The sequence below is a fragment of the Triturus cristatus genome, chromosome 2_2 (genome assembly GCF_964204655.1).
Source record: "Triturus cristatus chromosome 2_2, aTriCri1.1, whole genome shotgun sequence".
In the NCBI taxonomy this organism is placed as follows: domain Eukaryota; kingdom Metazoa; phylum Chordata; class Amphibia; order Caudata; family Salamandridae; genus Triturus; species Triturus cristatus.
Window position 1 is genome coordinate 707022001 of NC_140582.1, and position 25019 is coordinate 707047019.

Here is a 25019-nt window from a genome sequence, read left to right on the forward strand (position 1 = left end):
TGCCCCTGCATGATACTAAAAGCATATAATTTGTTTCTGGACGAAAAATCGTGACAAGCTAAAAGTCACCCTGGTAGACCAGCCCATCCCAGTGAAAAGTTCTCTCGCAGAGACAGCCCTCGGAAGGGAAGGAGGGATGGAAAAGGATCCTGTTGTTTGGAGTGGGCGGGGTAGTGCTGGGAAGAGGACGGTAACCACATTTTCCATAGGGATTTATGTAACTAAGGCGTAGGGCCTTGTGCGAAAGGGACACTGCCAGCAAAACACCCTCAGGCTGGGAAGGACGTCAGAGACCCTCGCGGTCAATGGCCGGCAGAGAGGAGGGCACATGTGTTTAGGACTAGTTCTACAGCATACTAAAGGGACGATAAAGGAGTGTTCCGCATTTCACAGAATAGGTGCCACATGCTTGTTTTTTTTGGGGGGGGGGGGGGGTGGTTTAAGAGCAAATAGCAGTTACGTCTTGGGATGGGTGGTGACGTATGAGCGCTCACCTGAGGGTTCGAGGGTGTCTTGGCGGGAAGTTGAGAAGAAGCAGCAGCGCTTGCTGTCGGATCGGAGGAAGGGAAAAAGAAGTTGAATACGACGAGTCGCCATTTTTAAAGTAAGAGCGCGCGTGGTGCGCTGCAATAAAACACTAAAAGCGCCCGCCATTGTTGAAGCCGGCATCCCGAGTGCTGTGTGGGGCAGGATGTAAAATAAGTGTACGGCATTGTAAAGCGAGCATGGCACACTGCAAATTAAAAATAAATAAATCGATAACTGGAAAAAAAAACATTTGGGTGTGCTGTGCGGCCGGTTCTACGAGTGGGGGGTGTGGCTCTGCAGGAGGTAAGCGAAGCCCCCAGGTCGGCGTAGCTGCCTCGCAGTGCCTGGGATGTGTGGAGCAGCGCATGTTTTCTCAGGGGTATTTCAGCTGTTTTGGGTGATTCCTTGCCGTGTACGGGTAGGAGCTCAAAGAACGTGGGTTGGGGGTCGTTCAGAGGGGCGAGCCCGCCCATCCAACAGTTAGTTTATAAATTCAGAACTTGAAGGGGCTGTGGAAATGCGCTGAGCCCCTTCATTTGAGATACAGTATTTGAGGAGCGCATGCATATGGTTGCGTTTACCTGGAATTCACAGAGAGGCGGCAGTTCCCTCCCTGCCCATGAAGAGCTAAACTGAAGTGAGGCCTGTAACTTAACTATTGCACATGTTTACGGAACCACGTCTTCTTGGCCTTGCATGTTTCCTACATGGCCTAGTGCTATATTTAAGTCTGCGGACTTTAGGCAGTGCTGTTTTCTTAATATAGCGCTTTTTCTACCAGGATTTTGACATTTTCCCAAGCGCTCCCATTTGTGACATATGAAAGAGCTTAGGAAAAGGCATAGAAAGTGAGGGGCTCCGGTTCGTAATTAAGTCGAAATTAACTCCGTCATTTTTATCCCTACATGTTAATCCATGCTTTAAATGGTCCTGTGCTGTCAAGCTCTGAGTACCTCACATGGACATTGCCTGCTCTTGTCAGCAGTGACGTGGCTCTCGCTCTCTGAGCGGGGTGTGTTTGTATCCTTGGTGCGCGGCGCTGCTGCCTTCCGTTCACAGTTTGATAACCGGAGGAAAACGTCGCTATTGTTGAACTGCAGCCGACATCTCAGAGCCGCCTATTTTCACAGCTGCCAACCTATTGAAGAAACGTGTTTATTGAAGTCTTTGATGGCACAGAAGCACGTTGAGTCGGCCACAAGGGAATATCTTGTTTATTATTGGAGCCTGCTTTGCCGCATATCAGCATGAATGAGTCTTCGAAGTATCCTGAATAATGTAGTTTTATAATGTAAAGTTTTACTAGAGGAAGTATTTCTCACTACGATACAATTGCCAATCACGTCTTATAATGACTGCCTTGCATCACAGTGTGGTAAGTATTAACTGATGTCATATCATTGGCAATCTCTTGCCGAAACAAGACCAGCCCGGCGGAGCGTGGCACGCGCGCGCTTGGGGGCGGGAGCGCATTCCAGGCGGGGGAGCGGACCCTTTGAAGTGCTCCCAAAAGGCGGATTGCATGGCGGCACGATGCGCGTGATTGTGCGCGTGCTAGCCATGCAATCCGCTTTTTGGGAGCACTTTTCAAACCCGCTCTCTATAGTCTCGGTTTGCGATCGCTTACGCGATAGCAAGGTCGAGACCTAATAAAGCAAAGATGGGTCAGATGAAAGGGCCTTAAGTCTTTTGTGTGTGAGTCGACAAATGCTGTGCGGGCAGGGTGCACGGGGGATCTTTGGCGCTGCCTGGCTAAGGCGCGCAGCGGTATTACAAGGAGGGGGACAGCGGGTGGGAAAGGGGGAGGAAAACCCGGGAATGCGAGAGAGAGGGAGGTGCGAGTGCGCGTGCACAAACATCGGGAACGCAAGCTGGAGGCCTGAAAAGCCACTGTTTGCACTTCCAAAACTCGCTTACTATAAGTCTCGCCAGAGCAGCGCTAAAGCGCTGGCTCAGGCGAGACCTAAAAAGGTGACTTAGCTTTGGCTGCGGAGCAGTGAAGAAAGAGGAGGGACAAAGGCAGTGGAGAGTCTTTCTAGGATTCTGTGGACACTGTAAAAGGACTAATGTTGGAAGTGACCTATGGACTGATGGGATTAGTAGTCTGGTCGCAGACTTATTTGGTTTTGTCTTCTACAGATTGTTTTTCCCTTTTGGTTGGGATAAAAAATGTTTGGTGATATGTTTTAAAAAGGCTACTGACATTTTTTGTAGAATAAAGCGAAGAAGGAATAAAGCATAATCGGAGCCTCCGGTCCTGATATAGAATCATCAAACAGTCCCTTCTAGTGAAAAGGCTCTAAAAGCTATTTTCACTGTACCTTGTCTGATTGTTCCATAAGAAAGCATTGGTATACAAAATAATTATTATAAACCCAATTTCTGGTAAAGTTGGATTTGTAATTAAAAAATATTTTGGAAAGGATAGTTTTAGAAAGTTACCTCTTCCATTCCTAAATTTTCTAGAATCCCATTTACAGGAGCTTCAACTGTCACATAGGAGCTGAATAGCCATTCAAATGAGGTGTGAGACAAAGGCTTTCGATGTTTTGAACCTATTACAATCTGTATTTCCATCTCACTTCAGAATAAAAAAAAGTCCTTTCCTATCTACTGAAATATATTTTGAAATAGTTGTATAGTTAATTTACAGGTTATTTAAATGTGTGCCAGCACATTTGTCAGACAGTTCACTTTACAAAACCTTCCAACTTAGGAGTCCGAAAAAGAAAAGTAAACCCCAACATCCAGGATAGAATTAGCAGCAATTTGTAGGAAAACATAAGCCGACACTTGACCTCTGTTTTTGGCCATACAGCAAATGTGATAAGATAAAAACATGATTTAAAGGCTTCTTAATTGCTTATTCACTTTCTGAAAGAACAGAACACTTGTTCTTTGTCAGCTAGAACCAGTAGGCACTAAAAATAGCCCTCACTGATCAAATCTACCTGCCATAGCAATTGGGCAAATGGATTTCTTGAGGCCTGATGTATAATGAAAACATAGCTCACGTATAGATTACACATGAACCCCGACTTGCCTCTAAGTTCACTAATAGCATTGTCTGGTCGGGGGTAGGAATGTTTCCCAGTCCGTATCTAAAAACTGCCACTTCTAATAAATATAATACTAAAGTGCGATGTGGTAGAGCCTTTTCCTTTGAAATGGCAGCAAGCTTTCCCACTTATATGCAGTTTTACTGATAAAACCATACAGCATACAAACTATAATGTGTGGAAATCGGGTTTCAGCAAATATTTATAATTTGCACTTCACCAAGTAAAGTATTTTTAATTGATTTGATCCTATAAAATGTTTGTTTCCATCTCTCTTCAGATATACACAAAAAAGTGCTTGCCTTACTGCTGAAATATATATTTTGAAATATTTGTACTATTCCTTTACAAGCTACTTAAATGTTGCGTTCTTGGCACGATTGTCAGACAGCCACTTTAAAAAATCCTCTAACTTTGTAGTCGGAGAAAGAAAAGTAAACCCGAATCTCCTGGACAAAATACTCAGAATTTTGTAAGACGACATAGGCTGGCATTGGACCTCTATCTTTGAATGCCTAACAAATCTAACAAGATAAAAGCAACATTTAAAGGCATCTTTATTGTTCATTACTTTTCTGAATGAAGACCAGGCCACACTCGCCATAGCGAGAGGGTGAGTAGATTTCTCAAGGCCTCAGTTTGCAGCCTAGACCAGCTGGAGGAATCCGAGCTCCAAAAATGTGACTAAGTTGAAACTTAGAAATCTACACTGGAAGGCACCAAACATATGTGACCGGTGAGGGACCTTCATAGGCCGTGAATTTAAAATTTCTCCTGCTCAGAGCTTTCGCCCCAAAAGTCAGCTGCTTCACCGGGACTTCGTCCCACTGTAATGCGGCCTCCTTAAGCACTTCACGGCCAAAGTCTTCTGCCTGAGGGTTCTTTACAGTCAAAAAGAGACCAAGTCAGAAGGAAAAATTTCTGACTGGGACGAATCTGGTTACTTTATCCAAATTGAGCTCAATCGCGGTTGGACTTTATTCAGCCCATGGTCCCAATCAAGCTCAACCAGATGTCCGCAGTTGGTGCGTACCGCTTTTTGGTGCTACTTTTGCATTTTAACTTTAAAACTTCGTCTCTCTGGTCCCCCTTATTGAATTTGTTTTGTGTGGCTGTCACTTTGTTCAATAAATTATGCTCTATTTGCAGGATTAGTGACATTATTACTTGTGGTGGGATATCAACTACCCCAACTAACAATCCACTTTCACACACTGTGCATCTATATGGCGATAGTGTCTCTAAGATCGTCATCCAGAATGCCAGTCCCCTGAGTTGATCTTTAGTGAATCTCTTGTCATATTTGATCAGCAAATATGACTCCTTAAGGGTTTACATCACTCTGCCACTGCAGCATCTCCAGGCTGGTCTGGCTATTCTGCCTCTCACTTTTTTTTCCCCAGTTGGCTGGACTTTATAGGACTGCTTCAGTGTTTGATGGGCTGCATGACTCAAAAATTAAAAGCTGTTTCAGACCCACTCTAGACACAACCCCCAGCAGCGTATCTCTGGTTAGAACAGCTTGAGAGGACTGATCTTGATTTTTAATCTGTCCCTGCAGGGGCTACGAACTTCTGCCCTTACTCCCCTGTACATGCATTTGAAATCCCACACTGCAAGCTGCCCCCATTCTCTCAAACTGTCATTAGCACTCTCCTGGCCTCTTTAAAGAAATAATTTCCTCTTTGTGCAGTAGCAGAGTAATCAACCTGGGCATCACAGCTCTATCACGGACCATCCCCAGCCTAGACAATTATTTCCTCTCCAGTGGTGTCCTCTCTCAGGTACTCAAACATGCAAACATTATCCCTATTATAAACAAACACAGCACTTCTCCAATCTGCAGATTATCTCTGGCCTAGCTTATGATGCAAAGGCACTAGAATCAATCGTCTCCCATCAGCTGTCTTCCCACCTGGAGACAATTGGCTTCCTAAGTGACTGCCATTTAGGTTCTGAGTAAGCCTGTACACAGAGACCGCTGTTCTTAACACCAGGGACCAAATTAATCAAACCCAAAACCAGTGCCAACCCTAAACGTTGATCCTGTTGTTTAATGAAAATATTGCCTACTTCAGCTTATTTCAGAGGAGCTGCACTGAGGTGGTTTGCATTAGTCTTGAAAACCATTCCCATCATGTTGAACTTTGATTGCTCAATCGTCTCCAGAACAGTCAACAACAAGACTGTTGATAAGGCTTTTACTGTTTAACAGGTACCTGGCTGCTTTTGCTAGCGTTTTTAGACTTCTCCATGTAGGTAGCAACATATAATATATAGTTTCAAGTGAAGCTTGAAGATGATCTTGGCAACCTACACACATTTTCTTGCTGTCTTTCATAGGTTCACTTCTAGATGCACAACAACTAGCTCTACCTCAACAGCAATAACCCCGAAATCCTGTTCCTTGTCCCATCATCCTTTCTATCCCATTCCCTTTACTTAGTCTGTATGAATAGGACTTTCCTGTCTCAGTGGATAAAGCTTGCAATTTGGGTGTACTTTTTCATAGTGATGTAATATTTACTCACCAACTAAATACATTATCCAAAACTGTATTCCTTTATATGTGTTCTGCCATTACGCCTCTGATCCCAGAAAATGCCTCTCATCCCTGACGTAAGTTGTGTCCTGCTTTGATTATTATAATAGCGTATGTACAGACCTCCCCAATGTGTATCTCTCAAAACTCCTGAGAATTCAAAATGATGCAGCCTGTCTGTCGTTTGTTTAGATCCAACAGGATCACATCATTCTGACTTTGAAATTCTGTCACTGGCTCCTTGTAAAAGAGTGTGATTTAAAAAAACTACCTAATGAATGGGGTGCTTTATGGTCATTTAATGAACTACTTCAAAAAGCTGTTCATCCCTAACCTACAAACCAGAAGCCGTAGGTCTGCAAAAAAGTCTCTTGATTATCTTTAAATATGTAAGAGGCTTGGTTGTCAAATGGTTCATTTCCAAGGCTACTCCTTGTGGAACTGCCGCGACTACATCTGAGCCTTGACAATGACTGTGGCGAGTTCAGAATAGCCTTAAAGAGTCATCTTTTCTCTCTGACCTTTAGATAATGTAGACTCCTCCAATACCGTCTGACTCGCCTTCTCCTGAAAGTCCGGGCTGGCCAGACACCTAAAGAATGCATGCTTCTTTTACCTTGGCTTTTATGGCTCTGTTCTCTAAAGGTTTGCAATCTGTTGGGGCATTTAGATGATGGATGCCAGAGGCAACTTCCTCCTTTACCTGATTAACTTTTCCCTAGTTTACATAGTCAGATTTACATCACCATCACTTACTACTCACTTCTCTTAAAATGTAAGCGACCCCAAAGTGCTCCAAGGCTATAAACATTTAAATAGCCCCATAAATAAGTTAAAGTTGTGATGGCTTGGAGGGGATAAGGGAGTGCTGTTCAATGTAAGAAAGTGACTTGGCTGAGATGAGAAGGTAGATGGTCAATGATGCGTCAAGCTGCAGATTGTAAAAGAGTTCATATTTTTGTCTATGATAATACTGACTGTGTCCTTAGTAACCTGAAACTGTTATGACATTTTGTGTTAGAAAGAGATTCATCATTTTCTTGGCATTACTTAATGACCGTGCACTCACTTCCAGTAGAAGCCACCTTCACAGCTAGACCCGGTGCTACTGGCAAGGAGAGTTGGGAAGCAGTCTTTTTCTACCACGAAATCTGTCCCTCCATTTCGCTTGCATACCTTGCCTCCTTTACACTCTCCTTGCATGCCCCTGTTGCGAAACTGTTGTGTGTGTACTATGTTGATTCCTGGTTGTACACTTGAGCCGAATAGTAAATTTTTTTTTTCAACCAGGCTCTGGGCCCAACCGAACTTCTAGAGAGAAATAATGGATCAGTGTATTTATTTGCCAGATCCACCCAGCACATTTGTTGACTGGATAAAATCATGAATGAACATCCTTTAATAATTTTTTACCTGCCTACTTCAGATTTGGAGACAATAGAAAACTATATTTCCTACATTTTATTGCACACTCAGGGAACGTTAGTCGATTAGTCTGTTTCAAATCTTTGTGGCTCTTTGTAACAGTTGTTGGTGGAAGGATGAGAAAAACACAAATTATTTAGAGATCGATTATTTGTATTTTAAAATGTGCCTATACCATTATTATTTCAGATTGGTTTTAGAATATTGAAGATGAGTCCAACACAATGGGATTTTCCTGTGGAACTTTGCTGCCGGCCTATGGCCTTTGTAACGCTCACTGGCTTGGACATAACTTACAATGCCATCCATCGTGCAATATGGGATGCTTTCTGTGCCAACCGAAGAGCAGACCGGGTGCCAATTTCTTTCAAAGTTCTACCTGGTGACCATGAATTTCCAAAATGCAGACAGAAGGTAAAAATGTTTTACAGTCTCTCCCTAGATGAGAAGCTTTTCAATCGCTCCTTTCAATAAGTCATTCCATCACTTCCATACGCTACCAGCACATGGCACTATCTTGCCACACAAATGCGAATGATGTTTGTCAAGAGGCGTCTGTTATGAATTGGTCCCCCACATACTGTGCAGTTATGCGCAAGAGGGGCTAAGCATGAAACTGATCTCACTAACACACTGTACATCTAAGTGGGTTAATAAGTTCAGTGAATTTGCTCATATAGAGTGGCTGTCCATGACATTGTCCCACTCTTACACAGCTCTACACTTATCTGTGGCCAAATAACCCTTCTCCCAAAACACACACTGGCTGATCAGTAACTTGCGCTTATAGACAAAAATATATATGTTTATGATTTAACAAAGTACAGCTACACTGTGGATAGTACATAGTGCACCTAATCAGAGTTTCAGAAAATGTAGTCTTCGAACGTAGGTCTTGTTGTTGGATGCACATGTCGATGTCCGCATTTTTTAAAGCACTGTTTGCGTTAAGAAAACCAGCATATACCTTGCTGCAACTGACAAACATGTCATTCAGTGACAACATTTTGAAACACTTGCCCCTGGTATGTACATAGATCATAGCAGTGATTGAATGAATAGTTATGCCTGTGCAGTTGCTAGTTTGAGAATTCTTGAAGTACTGTTTCTCTCATGTGATTCCCAAGACGGTGTATTTTTTAAAGAACTTCTAAATGCTTCCCCATGAGATAAGCCTTCTTATTAGGGGGTGTCATTTATTTGTTGAACTTCTTTGGCAACGATGTACTGTCTTCTGTTAGAAGGAAATCACAATTGTGGGCGCCAATGATCAAATCCACGATACATTAAACGGCAAACTATCGTCCACTTTTAAGCTGTCGTGAGAAAGTACTTTTTCCCGTTGCGTCTATGGACTTGGTGTGTAAGTTGGGAGCTTTTGTCTTTTTTTTTAAGGGATGCTCAAATACACTTTCACACACCTGACATAATGGTTTCTAATATGCATTGACTATACCAACACTTCAGTAAGAATTGTTGCTTCTGCAGGTCCATGTTCCGGCCATCGATGTGAATAACTCCATTGATATCTGGGTAGTTTCAGGCATGGGGCGGTTGTTGCTTTGAAGTTCCTGAGAAGGCAGGACTGGTGTCACGTAAATATTGTAGTCTACACTAACCATGCTGTTGAAAAAGTGTTAGTATGTTCAAGAAACATGCGATTTTCCCGATGCTTTTGTTCCGTCATATTTGTTACAATGGGAAAATATCGTTTTCGTGATCTTCCTGACTGCGTTTTTGGCAAGATGCGTGCACAAGAAGTGTGGTTCTGCTTGCTATAAGCGGAGAAAGTGATTTTTATGTTCCTCTTCACGAAGTAGAGCATAATGGATGATTGTATTGAAAATGATGGGGGGCGGGGGGGGGTTCTGGAGGTATTTGTTTAACTAGTCATTTCTTCCTTTTTTCCTCCGGGGCTGTCTTTTCAGAGAACGTCGTACGAGTGGTACATTCCCAAAGGCATCCTGAAGACGGGCTGGATGAACAAACACCTCAACCTCGTGCCTGCTTTAGTCGTGGTCTTCTATGAGCTGGACTGGGACGAACAACAGTGGAAGGAGAAGCAGCTAGAATGTGCAACGAGGGTGGAGATCGTCAGGTGCAGTGGTCGGCTTTACATTGTACTGCTGACAGTAGACCCTGTAGTTAAAAGAGATATGTATCCTCTTCCCTGTACATAAACAACTGAACATTCCTCTAAAAATGGTGTATCAACGTCTGACACTTATAACATGCTTCCAACTAGTTACATGCGCAAAATCCGAAAACAGGAATGATTTCCAGTTACCTGCATTATTTTGTCCTCCAGGGAGCACTCAACCAGTAATTTAGAACTGTTTCCTTAACTGATTTATGTGGGAAAAGAGGATTATCCTTCGTACATGAAGACATAGGTTGTATTTTTAGGTCTACTTGACAGCACCGCTGTCGCCTACCTTATGTGATCAACAGAGAGCTTTAAAAGCACTGCTGAGAGAGGCGCAGTTAGTTCTGGCAAAATGTTGATTTTCTTGAGTTCAGATTTTGGTTGTGCTGAAGTTGTGTGCTTCTACTGAAAGTGCACTTGCACTTTTTTTTCTGTCAAAGCTTCTACTCGGCGCAGCAGGATCGAGTTTGTTATGGTGACAAGCCATTGATCAAGGCTATTATAAGTCTGATCTAATTAATGACAAAGACGGTAGATCTGACTTACTTATTGTGAAAAGCAGACGTAACTGCCAATTGGGCTTTTGGGGTATATTGTCATTACATTGGCTTTAAGTTTGTAGAGGTGTTTTGTTAAGGGAATCTGACAGATCATCGTTGTAGACATAGCTTTCTGTGTTGGTTACCCCCAGTGACAAACCCCTATGGTAGAATGTTGCACTCTTAGAATCCTTGTTGCGCCCTTTTTAGGATGGGTTGTATATCGTTTTTCCAACTGTAATTGTTTTCATATTTGTAATTTTATGGCTGTATACGAATAGTTGCCTTCTGGGAAAGCATATGCAGAATACAGTGGGCTTGAGTTTGTTCTGGTGATAAGCCAGTGATTGGAGCTATAGGCTTGATTGATTCCTTGGTAAAAGTTCTGTCAGAGGCCATAGGCCTAATCATTCTATTATGAAAGTTTACGACAAACGCTTTAGACCTGACCTATTTATTGTGAAAATAATATGGTAAAGCTAATAGGCCTTAAAGAGTGGATTATTTTTAAACTGTGCTAAATCCTGTAGGCATGTATTGTGTTACATGGATTCTCATAGATTGCAGTAAATCTCATATGTTTATTATACAAAGTTGCGTATAAGCTAGTAGGCATTACCAGTTGATTTCGATATGCTTTTATTAAAGTCAATGTTAATTTAAGAATGTACTATTTTATAGCATTGTGCTAGATCGGTGCCAACTTACATGAAATACAGGAGGCCTGAATTGGTTATGGGGACAAACCAATATCAAAGGCTTTGAACCTTATTTTGTTCTTTGGGAAAAGTTATGACATGTGCCATAGGTCTGATATGTTTATGATGATAAGCTATGAAACAGTGATACATTACATATTTTAACATTTGAAGATGACCGCCATGTGTGATGTTTATTGAACAACCCTCTTTGAATGGTATTGTACATGATCTACCATTGTTCTTACTGCTTCAAGGTGGCAAACATTTTGCTTCTAAACTGGTAGCTATGTTGGAACTTTAAAACAACAATACACCATGTATAATACCATTTAAAGGTGTCCGCCCACTATTCTGTATAATTTTCTTATACTTGATTGCCTGAATTCATCAGAGACTGAAGAAACACTGAGTTATAAGCCCAAGCACTTGGTATTACCAGTGGTTGTCTCTTTCCTCCATTCCATGTCACTCCAGCTTTTTACAACTTCCAAAGTATATATATGCTATTTTGAGTTCACAACAGCACTAAACTCCATGGGGTTCCCACGCTAACCATAGTCTACAATTTATTTTACAGGCAGAGTTTGCAAGGGCGCAATACAAAGGTTGCTGTTGTGTTGATACAAAAGAAAACACCATTACCCCCAGGTATGTCACTGATTAGTTCAACGGGACTGAGTACCAGAACATAAGCATTGCTAGCTCATGCTCTAGGAACTATTTATTTGGAACAAGTGCTTAAAATCCCAAGGGTTGGGAAGAAATGCTGTTTGCGTTTATGCTCACCTGCTTGCGATGTTCCAGTTGGTTTACATACATACATACATCAACCACCTACACCTGCCACACTTAATTTCTCCCTCACATCCTATTTTGAGCTGTACGCATGCTCCAGTGTCTTCCTTTTCTAGTTTTTACCCCCACAGTGATTCTAATTAACAGCGGGCTACTTATCTGATATCAATGATGTTACCAAGGTTCTTTGCTTGAGATCATATCTGTGATAGGAAAATTATATGCAGGGCTCTGCAATTTCTGATCTCTTCATCATTGTGCCAACTGCATGACAGGTTTATTAGTGAACTCTACAAGGAAGTGCAGGGCAAGCAACACCTTCTCCTAGGAACATACACTCAACCCATTAGCATAAATCCAGACCTCAAACATACCCAAATTAACTGCTTTCAGCAACTTCTCCCCTGGTGAACCGGCCCTGAAAGCCACCTCATACGGATTCAGCATAATGTCGTCATTGCTACTAAAGACATAAACTGGAAAGCTCTACCATTACTGCTGAACATCGCCAATGCTTCAGTTGTTCATGACACCTTTCAGAATTCCATATGACCAGACAGATACTGCCCCTCCTGAAGAAGAGCAACATAGATTGCTGCCAACGTTTCTGATTACGGTCTCATCATCTCCCTGCCATTGCAAATGAAAATTATGGAGAAGGCTGTAGCAGCTAGCCACATGAGAAGATCAAGAGTCTTTCACGCCACAGTACAACGGATTCTCAACATGCTCCCTTATCCCGTTTTGGCTTTTCTGCATTGCCTGACCCAGTTTCCCACCATGCCCTTTGCTCCATCCACTGCCTATGGAATGTTCTTAGGCGGTGCATTAATGCAGTGGTTCTCACTCTACCTGAATTACAGAGCCCAGCTCACCCTGATGAATACCTCCACATCTGAATACTTCTCTATCACCTTTGACATGGTATGCAGTCTTCACAACGTGAGTGTAACCACACATTACACTTATCACACAACAGTTAACACAGGTAAGTACCATGACATTTTCTGGCACTTTACAGCATGGAAATTTACAACGTAAAGCAAGTAAGTGTTTTTAAAGATATTTTAATAAGCGAATTAAAGGAAATTAAGATATTTAAGGGGTTTGCAACGAGTATGGGTAAGTAAAGGTAGGACTGGGTTTTTAGGGTCCAGGGAAGGGTTGGAGGTAGTAAAGGGTATAGAGAGATTTTTAGGGGTCAAGGATGGGTGAGAGTGCAGGGTTTTAAGGGTTTTTAGTATTCAAAGTTTGGTAAGGATGTGGTAAAGTAAGGGATAGTAAGGGGATTTTAAGGTCCTGGATTAAGTAAGGGTCAGGGTTGTAAGTGGCTTTAGGGATCCGGGAAAGGTAAGAGTATGGGGAAGCAAGGAGATTTTTAAGGATTGTGGGGTTGAGAGAGGGTTATAGACAAAAAGGGTGGGTTGGGGCAGGTTTCTTACCCCCAAAACAAGATAAATATTTAAAAACAATAATGCGATAGAAAATAGGAAACATTTGGGGGGGGTGGGGGGGTCCCTCCTCACACACACGTGCACAAGTGCTCTGCTTGAGCAGGCATGATGCTTAGGCAGTAGGAGAGGGAGGGATTCCTAAGTTAATTTTGTGTAATATGGGATTATTGGGTGACCAACATGTTCCTATGCACCAAGGATCTAGACTGTCAGTCTAGGTCCTCCAGAGACTGCCTCTTCTCCAATTCCACAAGCATCAGAAAACCCAGCTGTTTAAGCAACACCTCACCACTTTGGAGGTAATCCGGCAAGCAGGTGGGTACTTGCTTGCCTGATTACCTCCAAAGTCCTTGCTTTCCTAATCCTGCTCTCCTTGCCTCTTAAACTTCATGAAGCCACTCCTTAGCTCCATTCTCCATAGGTTAATTCGCCAACCTGTTATTCCACTAATTTACTTGCTGTCCCTCTCCACCTTCCAATGTTTGGAGAGTGCTCTGTTGCTAGGTTGGTGCTTTATAGGTTTCTTACGTACTGTTAGAAATGGGGTCTCTTGTTGGCAGTGGTTTGCACCCTGTCCAAGTAGGGACCCTCACTCTAGTCAGGGTAAGTGAGTCACACAGCTAAGATAACCCTTGCAGGCCCCCTTGGTAGCTTGGCATTAGCAGTCAGGCTTATCTCCGAGCCAATGGGTAAAGCATTTGTGCATACACACACAGTAACATGGTGAAAACACTACAAAATGAGTCCACACCAGAAAAATATAGCCAATATTTATCTGAATAAAACAAGACCAAAATGACAAAAAGCCACCATACGCAAGTAAAGCTATCACTTTTCAAAGGCTAAACTAGTTCAGTCCATAGAAATCTAAGAATGGGTCATTATAAGCACAAGGTACCTTGTGTTGCGTCCTAATTCAAAGACGAAACGGACGCAGGGGAGGTGAGGTGCCGGAAAAAGAAAGCGATGCGTCGGTTTCTTACTTCCAGGGGAGGAGATGCATCGGTTTCTAACTGCTATGCAGGGGAGGTGATGCGTCGGTTCCTTACTGCTACACAGGGAAGTGATTCATCAGTCTGTAGACATGCGGTCTTGGTTCTTTACTGCTGGGAAACGTCGATAAAGAAAGCGGCACCCAGGAATAATAAGTTGAAAATCCAGATGTGCTGCGTCGATTCTACAGCTATGAAGAAGGGGCTGCGTCAGAGTTGGAGCAGTGCGTCGCGGAATTCGGTGATGCGGTGCTCAAAACTCACGCTGTGGTGGTTCTTCTGACGTACTCTGTCAGAAAGCTGGGACCTGCAGTGACAGCCATGGTCGATGCACTCATCAGGAACCACGCTTTGGTGCTGGCAGTGGCGATGTGTCGCCATTTGTAGTGATGCATCGATAAAAAGAGGTGCTGGGAGTCGATGCATGGATTTTCTTCTTCAGTTTCCTAGATTCTACTTCCAAGGGCCCAGGGACTGGATTCGGCACCACTTTTCAAGTCAAGACTCTTAACAGAGAAACCCAGGCACTGCTCGGTGAAGTCTTTGATGGCCCTGAGACTTCTTCACAGGAGGGAAGTGTGAGAACGTGGTTTGGATATATGCTGTCCAGTAGTTAAAGTGGGCCCCTTGTACCAGGCTACACGACCCTTATGATGTATGAGGTCAAAGATAACCTTATTGAAAGTTATCCTAGTGGTAGCTATGGAGAGCAGCCTTCCGGCTTAATCTTGAAGGACTGTAAAGCAGCTTATTTTACCAGAATATCACCTCCTGAATGACTAAATGAAAGGAGAACCACACAGTAGTTATATAAAATATATGTATTTATTAATAGAACTATCTCTACTAATCACGAGATTAAAACATAAAGCACACAATACTTTAACGATAGAACATTCGTAAGTAGCAAGATACACAGCGGGCTCCAGGGGGAGACAGAACCATATACTAAAAAAATGGTATCACAATCACGACTTCAATAGACACAGTGCCTAGAGCACATAGAATCACTGGGACCCCAAAGAACCACCCAGAGGAGTGACACAAGGAGCCCATGGAGGACGGGTGCAGTGCGGGAACACGACCATGTGCTCCGTACAACTCTATCGGAAAGTCACGGTTGGAAAGTTAGAGTTTAAGGACACTTCTACGAGGACTTCAAGCAAACCCTTTGGAACATAGGAGGTTCTAGAGCCAACCCACAAGTGAGTACCGAGTACCCGTGTTACCTATCCCAGAGGAGCCGGGTGCATAGGGGTCAAGTGATGTCGGGAACCTTAGTCGTTTTCAATAGAGAGCTGCAAAGAAGTACTGCTGCCAGGAAGGCGAAGAGTGTCCAGTGGAATCCAAGCCTGGATTCGAGGTAAGAGGACCCTGAAAGCAGAGGGGACAGAGTCTGGGTCACTGCAAGTGACCAGGGGCTCGGCAATCGAATGCCCACCGATGACGGGTGCTTCAGGTGCGAAGAAGGGATGCTTGACTCTGCAGGCACAAGGACCAGGAGACATCGAGGACGACCAGGATCCAAAGGTAAGCTGTCCCACAAAGGATGTCGAGTGCTGGGGGGTCGGTGTACGGCTAGAACATCAACAAGCCTTGGCAAATGCAACCAACGCGGTCAGAGAAAACGGGTTACGGTGTGTGGACCAGCAAGGTCCAGGGGACTCTCCAAACAATGGAGAGTCAGGGCACATCTGTAGCAACCAGGTAAGCCCAAAAACAAACCAGGTGACCCTCGCCAGGAACCATAGGCCAACGGACCAGGGATCACAGATAGAGCACTCGTTGAGTGGAGACCAGATATCTTCGGTGGAAATACTGCTCGGGGTCAGGACTACACGGAGTCCAGTGCACAAGCTCAGGGATCACCAAAAAGCATGTGCACTTGCAAATGTACACGGTGCACAGGGGTCGGGTTGCACAGCCCCCACAAGGGATACTGGTCTCAGAATCGCTGAGAGGTCAGATCTACCTCAGGGACCTTCGGGAACCAACCTACTGTGTTGCTGAAATCTTCAGAGTCCGCAGGAGCTCTGGAGAAGCAAACCGATCAGATGTGTTTAGGTGCCTGCTGCTGCAGGTGAGTAACTCCTTTACTCCAAGGGAGATTCTTCAGTCGCGCAATCGTAGTGCAGGCAGTCGAAGTACTTGGTTTCTTCTTAGCAGAATCTTGTCCAGGTAAAATCTAAAGTCCTGTAGTCAGGTAACCCACTTTATACCCATGGGAAGGGGTTGGAAAGATTCTGTGAACCCTCCTAGGGGAGGGGCAGGACAGGGGGGTGGCTACACCCATGTCCTTTGTCCAGTTTCGCGCCAGAGCAGGAGCCAATGGCTCCCAGAACTGGTTTGAGCTGGACTATGCACAGGGACACCAAATGTGCCCCCAGTGCAGACTTTCTGGCACTCTCCTATTGCACCCACCCAGCCCCAATACACTAAACCCTGTCTAGGAGGTGGTTGCACCTTCCTGTGACAGGATGCCTATTGTCATGCCTTCCTCTGCGCTAGCTTGGCTCAGCAGCAGGAGGGCAGACTCGTTTCTGTGGCTGGCAGCATCCATTTTGTGCTGCCCTGGTCGAGAAAGCTGGTACCGGGTAGACCGGTGACCCACAGTAGTGGTTCTAGAAGGGTGGAATCATACCTCTCACACCAGTAAGTGGTGTGGAGGTATGATTCCAAGGTTTTTGACACCAAACACGACATGTTTCTAAGCAGCCATTTTAAAGTTAGCATTTACCGCAAGGTTATAATGCACTTAAACATATTTGTCTGGCTGCATTACAGACAACCCTCGAGAATGGTCTCCGAAGGCTGCAGAGGGGCTCTGCTCATGCAGGGGCACCCTCTCATGTAAAACCCAGCACCCTGCCTTCAGGATTGTTCAGGCCTGCCAAAGGGGTGACTGATAGGTTTTTAAGTGTAGTGATTTAGATAGATATAGTGAACCTATATCTCAGAAAGTGGTGCAAGCACCATCTTACACAGTCTGCAGTAGCAGGCCAGTTGTGTCATTTTGAATGGCCTCTCAGGGGTGTCATAATACATGCTGCAGCCCATGGGAGGCCTCTAGGGTACCTATGCTTTGGGTACATAGTGTACCATATACTAGGGACTGACAAGGGTACCTCAGTATCCAATCTGTAGTGTACCTAAAGTACACATATAACAATTTAAGGGAGAAAGCAGATAGACTGGGGACCTGATTAGCAGGATCCCAGTCAGACTTGTCAAAAACTGTGATACATCAGCAAAAAAGTGGGGGTAACCATAAGAAGCAGATCCTACTTTCCTACAGTAAGCATACAAAGGCACTTGGAGAACATTGGCAGCAGGATACAGAAAGCAAAGTCCAGTCCTTTCATTCCCAGGACAGAAGCAGCAGGCCAGCACAACAAAGCAGCAGGCCGAGTGACCCTGCCGCCTACAACATCCAGCTCTTCTTCCTGGCAGAATATCCCATAGTCCAGAAGTATTCTGATTTGAGTGTGTCAGTGGTCCCTTTCTGCCTTTGAAGTAGGCAAACTTCAAAGGAAAGTATTTGTAGTGCACAAGAGCCTGCCTTTCCCTAACCTGGCTCCAGACGCACCAAAGGGGGTAGAGAGAGCTTTGTGTGAGGACAGCCCTATTCAATTGTCAGCGACAGCTCCTCCCACCACTCTTGCTCCGGAAGACCCATCAGCCTGGTGGTAGCCCATTAGGAAATGCAAGGCGCGCCTCTGCTCCCTTTGTGTGACTGACTAGAGTGCATGCACAAGAGCCCAACTTTCGTCCTAACCCAGACATGGATTCTGCAGACAGGAAGAGGCACAGAATGGTTAAGGAAGAAAATGCCCACTTTCTAAAAGTGGCATTTTCAAACACACAATTTAAAAAACAATTTCACCAAGGTCCAAGGTGGCAGAGACTGGGTAGGTGTGCATCTTCACTCGATGTCAGGACACATGGTGTCCCTAGCCAGCTAAAGTTTAGCTTGGTCTCTGCATCCACCCGAGGGGCCCTCGACTTCCTTAATTGGGTTGCTGTTTTATCATCACTAAAAGTATAAAACTGGTTGCCACAAATTGATGGTAGTGATTGGATAAATATACATTGAGTAAGATAATATTTCCAATCATGGTGTAGGTTATGAGTTTTAGGTCCTGATGAATGTACCTTGATTGTTTTGACTACCATGGCAAGAAACATGTCGACTCATGAGCTGATACAGACCATGACTTCTGGTTACAGCCATCACTTCTAATTTTAACCTAGACAAGGGGACCCCTGAATAAAAATAGTTGGTAGGGTACTCCTTAGCCTATTCAAACTCACTCTCACCAATCTACGCCAAAGAGCCCTTCCACACTTATACCCTAGCCTCACATCTGGCAAACAAACAAAAGATCTCCGTCAAAGAGCTCCTTTGTGGGTGCTTGTCGGGTATTGTTGTGCCTGCCAGTTGATGAGGCATGACACCTCTCTGGGTGTGTGAGGGCTCTTGCTCCTGAGAATTCAGATGTCCCATTATGTGTCCTCAGGCTTTAAGCATCGACCTGTCTGTATTCTCACTCTAGTTCTTTAGGAATTGCATACTCCTTGTTGGTAACTAGTGCAAAATACCCTGTCTTTCCCTAATCTGGCATCAGACACACCACAGGAGGGGTGGAGTCAGCTGTGTGAGGACAACCACAGCTCTATTCAGGGGCAGTGAGCACTCCACCCACTACTAGCTCAGGAAGGCCCATCAGCCTGTGATGGCCCAACAGGATATGCAAGGAACACCTCAGCTCCCTTTGTGTGACTGTCTACAGTGTATGCACAAGAGCCCAGCTGTCATCCTAACCCAGACGTGAATTCTACAGACTGCCAGAGGCACAGAATGGTTAAGGAAGAAAATGCCCACTTTCTACAAGTGGTTTTGAGAAACAGGGGTACCCCAATATGTGAACCTGGGTTTGTAAGTAATTATTTTAAAGAACAGTGGTTCAGGTGTGGCCTAAAAAGGTCCAAAAGCAAGAGGGGTGACCCAACGAGGGCCCCTGTTTACACAAATGAAATCAATCCAAAGAAGGGAGCAAAAGACAAAGTCTGTAGAGGGTCAAGTAGGTCAAAAGATGACAGATATTTATTTGAACAAATTCAATTTAAGAGTGCTCACATAATAAGTAAAGAAAAGCGTGGTGTGAAATAGTGATCGTGGAATTAAAAAAACATTGCATTGACAACAGTATAGTAGAACTCCATAAATGATTTATACGTATTCTAAGGAGTTCATGTTGTGGGGTGGTCGACGGCATTTCAAACCCAAATATTGGGGTTCTTCTTCAGGGCAATGGTGAGCAAGTTTTATAAACTGAAAAACAACCCAAACGAAGCTGGGTGGTGGCTAAGGCACAGTTTTCCATTGCGGAAGTCAGGAGCTCCATGTAGGCAGTATTACTTAAGAGCCAAACGTGTTGGTATGAATTTCAAACGGGTATTAGGCTGAGCAGCTGGGCAGTGCAAGGATCCGCCTTGGCAATATCAATTTCTTTGGAGAGGCGACAGGGCATTAAATGGGTTCCTGAAGCCTGAGCAGCCGGAGATGTCCTGCTGCTGCTGGGGCTGGCTGTTGAGTGCACTCAAAATGTATATTTGTACATGTTGAATTTACCTTAGAAATTTAAAGAGCAATATGCACAGCTGTTTGGAGGGAGATCAAGTGTAACCTACAAGTGGGTGCACTTGCCAGGTCGAAATGGCAGTTTACAACTGCACACCCAGACACTGCAGTGGCATGTCTGATACATGTTTGCAGGGCTACTCATGTGGGGGGCAAAATCCGTCCTGCATGCCCACTAGTAGCATTCGATTTGCAAGCCCTGCATCTTGTGCACTTTACTAGGGACTTAATAGTAAATCACATATGCCAATCATGGAAAAAACAATCACAATTACAATTTAGACAGAGACCATATGCACTTTAGCACTAGTCAGCAGTGGTAAAATGCCCCAAGTCCTAAATTCAACCAAACCGGTGAGAAAAAATTGGAGGAAGAAAGCAAAAAGTTTAGGGATAACCCGCAAAAAGTGCCAGGTAAAACACATACGTTAAGGGTTTGGCTTTTAATTGAAACACTGTTTGCATTGTGTAAAACACATTCTTTTAATCTTTACAATTTACAAAAATGTTTGGTGATGCTTATAAGACGTATTTAGTCTCCAATATATTTTGTGTATATACTATTGTTCTCCATTAATTTTATTCACCATCTATTGCAGGACCAATGTAACGTGGTTATCAAATACTGTTCCTTTTGATCTACCCTGTTGCATGGCTCAATGTTTATTGAAGTATGAAACATCCATTTGTATAGTCAAAACGCATATCTAACAAGTACACCCATAATATACATTCTTGGTTCTCCAAGTGTTTAGGTAATGATATGACATGGCTATACTAAACATTGTTTTTTTACTTTCCGATTGCGTGTTTATTATCAGGGGAAGACGTTATTGCTTCAGAAAGAGCTTCAACGTTGTGCAGTGCTTGTGACCTGTCAGGAAAATCTTTATTTGTGTTGCCACATACCGATCATCTTGTTGGTTATATTATCAGGCAAGTAGGGCATGAACAACATATTTTACTTGCTTGCTATTCACTGGTTGCTTGTACTGTCGATGCCCATTTTTGCAATCTTTTGGGTCTGTAATTGTCACTTAGCTTTCAGGTTTTGATACTTAATAGCCTTCTGCTGCTATTTTGTCCTTTTTATAAATAAATTGACATTTTTATTAAAGTTAACATTTTTGGAGCACTGTTCTATAATATCTAATACAATATTATGCTGATATGTTTGCTTTTCATGGACGTGACTCAAAAACCAGGAGAGGGGGAGGGAACTGACTATTAGGAAAACATATTTTGTTGTTTCTGGTTAATCTATAGCTACTGTACATAGGTCAAGGATCATATTGAAGTGTGTGTGCTAGTGCTATGAGTGCCTTTTCAGATGGGAAAATTAAAACATGCTGAAGTATCACTGTCTTTTTCTTTTTCACAGGTTAGAGAATGCATTTTATGAGCATGCACAAACATATTATTACACAGAAATCCGGAGAGTGAAATCACATAAAGAATTTTTAAACAAGACCACACATCAGGTAATAATATTCCCTTCCAATTTTTTATGTTTCTTAACTAGCTTATAGCATTCCATGTATGGAACATATACGTAGCACAAATAGAGCTATAAATCAATGGAGTGCTGCACAAAGTGGAGGTTCATATTAGAGACAAAGTAAAATAAAGAAGTTTGGGAGAAGGCGTATTTGGTCGACAGTTATAACCTATATAAACCAATTGAAAAGAATGGTGAAAGTTGGTAGATTAGAGAGGCTGCTGGTAGGCGGTAGCTGTGCTAAACTCGAATGATGAGTCACATTATATAATATGACTATGAGCTCCTTTTAATTGGGATTCAGGCTGCAGTTACCAAATGTAATCCCTTTGCCTAACACAAGTAGAGATTCCATGCAAAATCCAATCACAGTACAAGGCGGGCAAAGTTAAAACACATTCAACAATCCCTCTTTACATAAAGAATTGTGGAGGGGATATTGTGAGCAGGTCACAGGTATTTGTCCTAGTCAGGCATATTAGATGCACATGTGCATGATCCCTGTGGCCCCATAAGGCTGCAGTACTTAATAGTTAGTAGGGCAAGAGGTTTGTTTCGTTAGCAGCAGGACAGTGACTTGATAAAACTGTCTGTGCATGGTCTGTTAATATACATGATGTGAGTTTGCAAATGGACTGTGTGGATGAAGATGTGCGCCTTGAGTGCTCCTAATGAGGGAGTGTTTAAGTAAAAGTTAGTCAGGTGGTAGTTATTCTTGAACTGAATACATTTAGAAAGCACTTTGCACGTCCAACTATTATTAGGCTCTGTGCACCCTATTGCCTGCATGGATTGGAATGAAGCCATTACAATGATCTGAATTATGTGATAGGCGTAGGGTATTAGGAAGCACATTCCAAAGTACGAGGCATGCCCAGTGGAAATAACACACTCGTGTTGTGGAATTATAAAACAACTGCAGCTTTCAAACATTTCCTTTTGTGGTTTTGAGCTTCAGAGTTTTTTGCCAATCAGTCCTTCCTAGGCAACAAGACCCAACCTCCTACAATGGCTATCAAAGGAGAGAGGGTGTGTGTTACTTTGATGGAACATTTACCATCTCACTATATTTTCACAATAGCAAAACAAAGGAATCTCCCATCGCTATTACATAAAATCAAAAGGTCCAAGGAATGAAGTTGGTCTCATCTGAGACCTCAAAACTGTCAGTAAATGAATCAAGTTAGCATAATTCAAAGTGTTGATGCTCGATCAAATTAATATATAAATCCAACAAGAAGATTGATTATCACCATCAACATACAAATGAATATGTTCATGTTCCAGTAATCTAGAATGCAGAAAGATTCTCTTCCATTGCAGTAAAAGAAATCGTTGACTGCCCATTCAGTGTATCACCATTACACCTGGAGCCTGCTCTCGGAACACCTTTAAAGTATTTGGCTTTGGTTGCTTCGTACGTCACATGGTGGATGCTGTCTTGCCTAACGTCTTCCAGAAGTCTAACAGACCCCTCCTTGGGTAGCTCAGGGCATATCGTACAAGAACAAATTCGGGCACAGCCACACTTATGATGAATGTACCTATCACGTATGGGGATGGGCCAACTATTGTTCAACTTTTTATGAATTTTAGTGCAATCCCCTCTATGGAGGATGGAAAGCTGCTTACTTGTAATTCTAGTTCTCTGTTAGGGGTGTATTCTGTCAATTCATAAACAATCCACTCTCGTCCTAGGTAGAGCACAGGCAACATTACAAATCCATGTTCAATATTTCACATGAAAATAAACTGTGAGGCTAACTACTCTTGCAAAACATGATGGCACAGGATACCCCCTGGAATACTTCCAAGAATGTAGTCAAAATAACTCTTCATTAAGGAAAGCACTTCCCTTACTGCCATTTCCTGTTTGTTCTTGTCTGTAGGAAATCTGGAAACAATTTTGTTTTCTAAGCAAAATTAAATTTGCAGTTTTAATGGATACATATACAATTGTCTTTTTAAAATGGGCCAACAATGTTGCCTGTTATAGGCTTGTTTTTGCAATACGTTTTTATATATTTAACTTTGATTTGGGTTTTCATAAACAGGCAGCGATAGTGTAGTGTTAATACATTCCCAGAAAATACCCATGATAAAAAAACCTGGATTACAAGTATATAACTATTTATTTCTTACAACCCAGACCCAGTACCCCATTACTGTCATGATTGATGGAGAAATAGGGGCAGGAGTGCTCTGCCTATTGTGTTAAAATCAAATAAGTTAGCCTAAAGGTATTGTTTTATTGGGCACCATGATTTACTGATATAATGTTTATGCCAATCGAGCACTAGCATAATCTTGAAAGTGAGAACAACACATTCAGTTTCTGGGATCCCTCAGTCCCCAGAGAGAGAGAGAGAGAGAGAGAGAGAGAGCGAGCTCAGTTGTCAGCACTCACACTGAGTACCAGGAGCAAGAAGTAAATTACAAACTCCTACCTCCTCTTTTACCCAGAGACTATGCCTGAGTATTTATGTATAATCTCTCTTTCAATTTCTGAGGCATCCATTTGCTGCTTCGGATCCAAGCTAGTAACTTTGCACCCTCATAACCTCTACATAGAGTAAAGTATGTAAACCCTAGTTCACATAACAGACAGAACAACAGCACAACTAGGCGACCTGAAAGCAGCTTTTAAGGTTGTCAGAAGTTAGCAAATGCAGCATCATGTAGGGAAGTGGGACGGGTATCCCATACGTAGATCCTCTGCTCATTTAGCCACTGGAACCAAGCTGCACCTGACCAAAAAGGCCCAATTAGGCTGAAAGCGGCCTTTTGTTGCATATGTTCCTGTTTAGAAAATCTGACTTGGCACTTCGGGCTGGACTGTTCCTATTGGAGCAGGACCAAGGCTGATTTGCATATGGCTGAGTCTAATCTGAGGTGGCAGTTCGGGCTGGACTGTTCCTATTGGAGCAGGACAAAGGCTTATTTGCATATGGCTGAGTCTAATCTGAGGTGGCATGATGGGGGAAAAAAAAATTATGGACTAGGATGAGGCTCCAGTAATTAGCTGTGGGTGAAAATAACTTAAGCATTCTGCCCATCATTTTTTGTTGTCATACCATGTTCTAGCATATATTGACTACTTTAAGTCATTTGCTTGTCTGTCTTAATCTCTTTCTTTGCGCATATACACCTGCAACTTAACAAATCTAATAATAGCTATTTGTTCCATTTACTAATGATCAAGTCATTATGGTACAATAGAGAAACCTGAGTAAATGCATTTTATGACTTCTTTGAGAGCACATGATTAATCCCAATAACAAATGGACTGACCGCTAACTTTGGGCTCCTGGCTAGCATGCTACTTACTGTAAATCCCTTCAGTGCCTTATCAGGGGTAATGCGCACTATGCAAATGCAATTTCAATTAAATTATCATAGGGTGGTTTAGGTGTGATAAGGGATTCAGATCCCTAACTCACATTCCCCTCTTCCAAGCCAGCCATCAGCTGCATGTCACCCATACAAGTGGAAATCCACATTATGCACTCTGCTAACCCTAGTCAGTAGATCAAAGAATCAGCAAGGGAAAACTTTTCACTCTACACCTGAAGAGACCTATCTTTGAATAAGATTACTTCATTATTTGACATCCTTAGGATCCCTGTTGGAATCTGCAGAGGGTCTGTCAAAAACTCATGCTCCATAGCCTCAAAAAGAGAACTAGGGCCAGATGCTCTC

At 43.1% G+C, this 25019-nt stretch overlaps 1 protein-coding gene across 2 annotated transcripts in view; it reads left to right on the top strand.

Annotated features, from left to right (window-relative positions):
- Positions 1 to 25019, top strand: part of TRAPPC11 (trafficking protein particle complex subunit 11) — a 626226-nt gene that overhangs the window by 31931 nt on the left and 569276 nt on the right. For both annotated transcript variants that reach the window (XM_085641890.1, XM_085641891.1), the window contains exons 2-6: positions 7744 to 7968; positions 9483 to 9652; positions 11518 to 11588; positions 20644 to 20758; positions 21204 to 21303. In XM_085641890.1, coding sequence (XP_085498016.1) covers positions 7765 to 7968; positions 9483 to 9652; positions 11518 to 11588; positions 20644 to 20758; positions 21204 to 21303 — 660 coding nt within the window. In that variant the 5' untranslated portion in view covers positions 7744 to 7764. The remainder of the gene's footprint in view (positions 1 to 7743; positions 7969 to 9482; positions 9653 to 11517; positions 11589 to 20643; positions 20759 to 21203; positions 21304 to 25019) is intronic.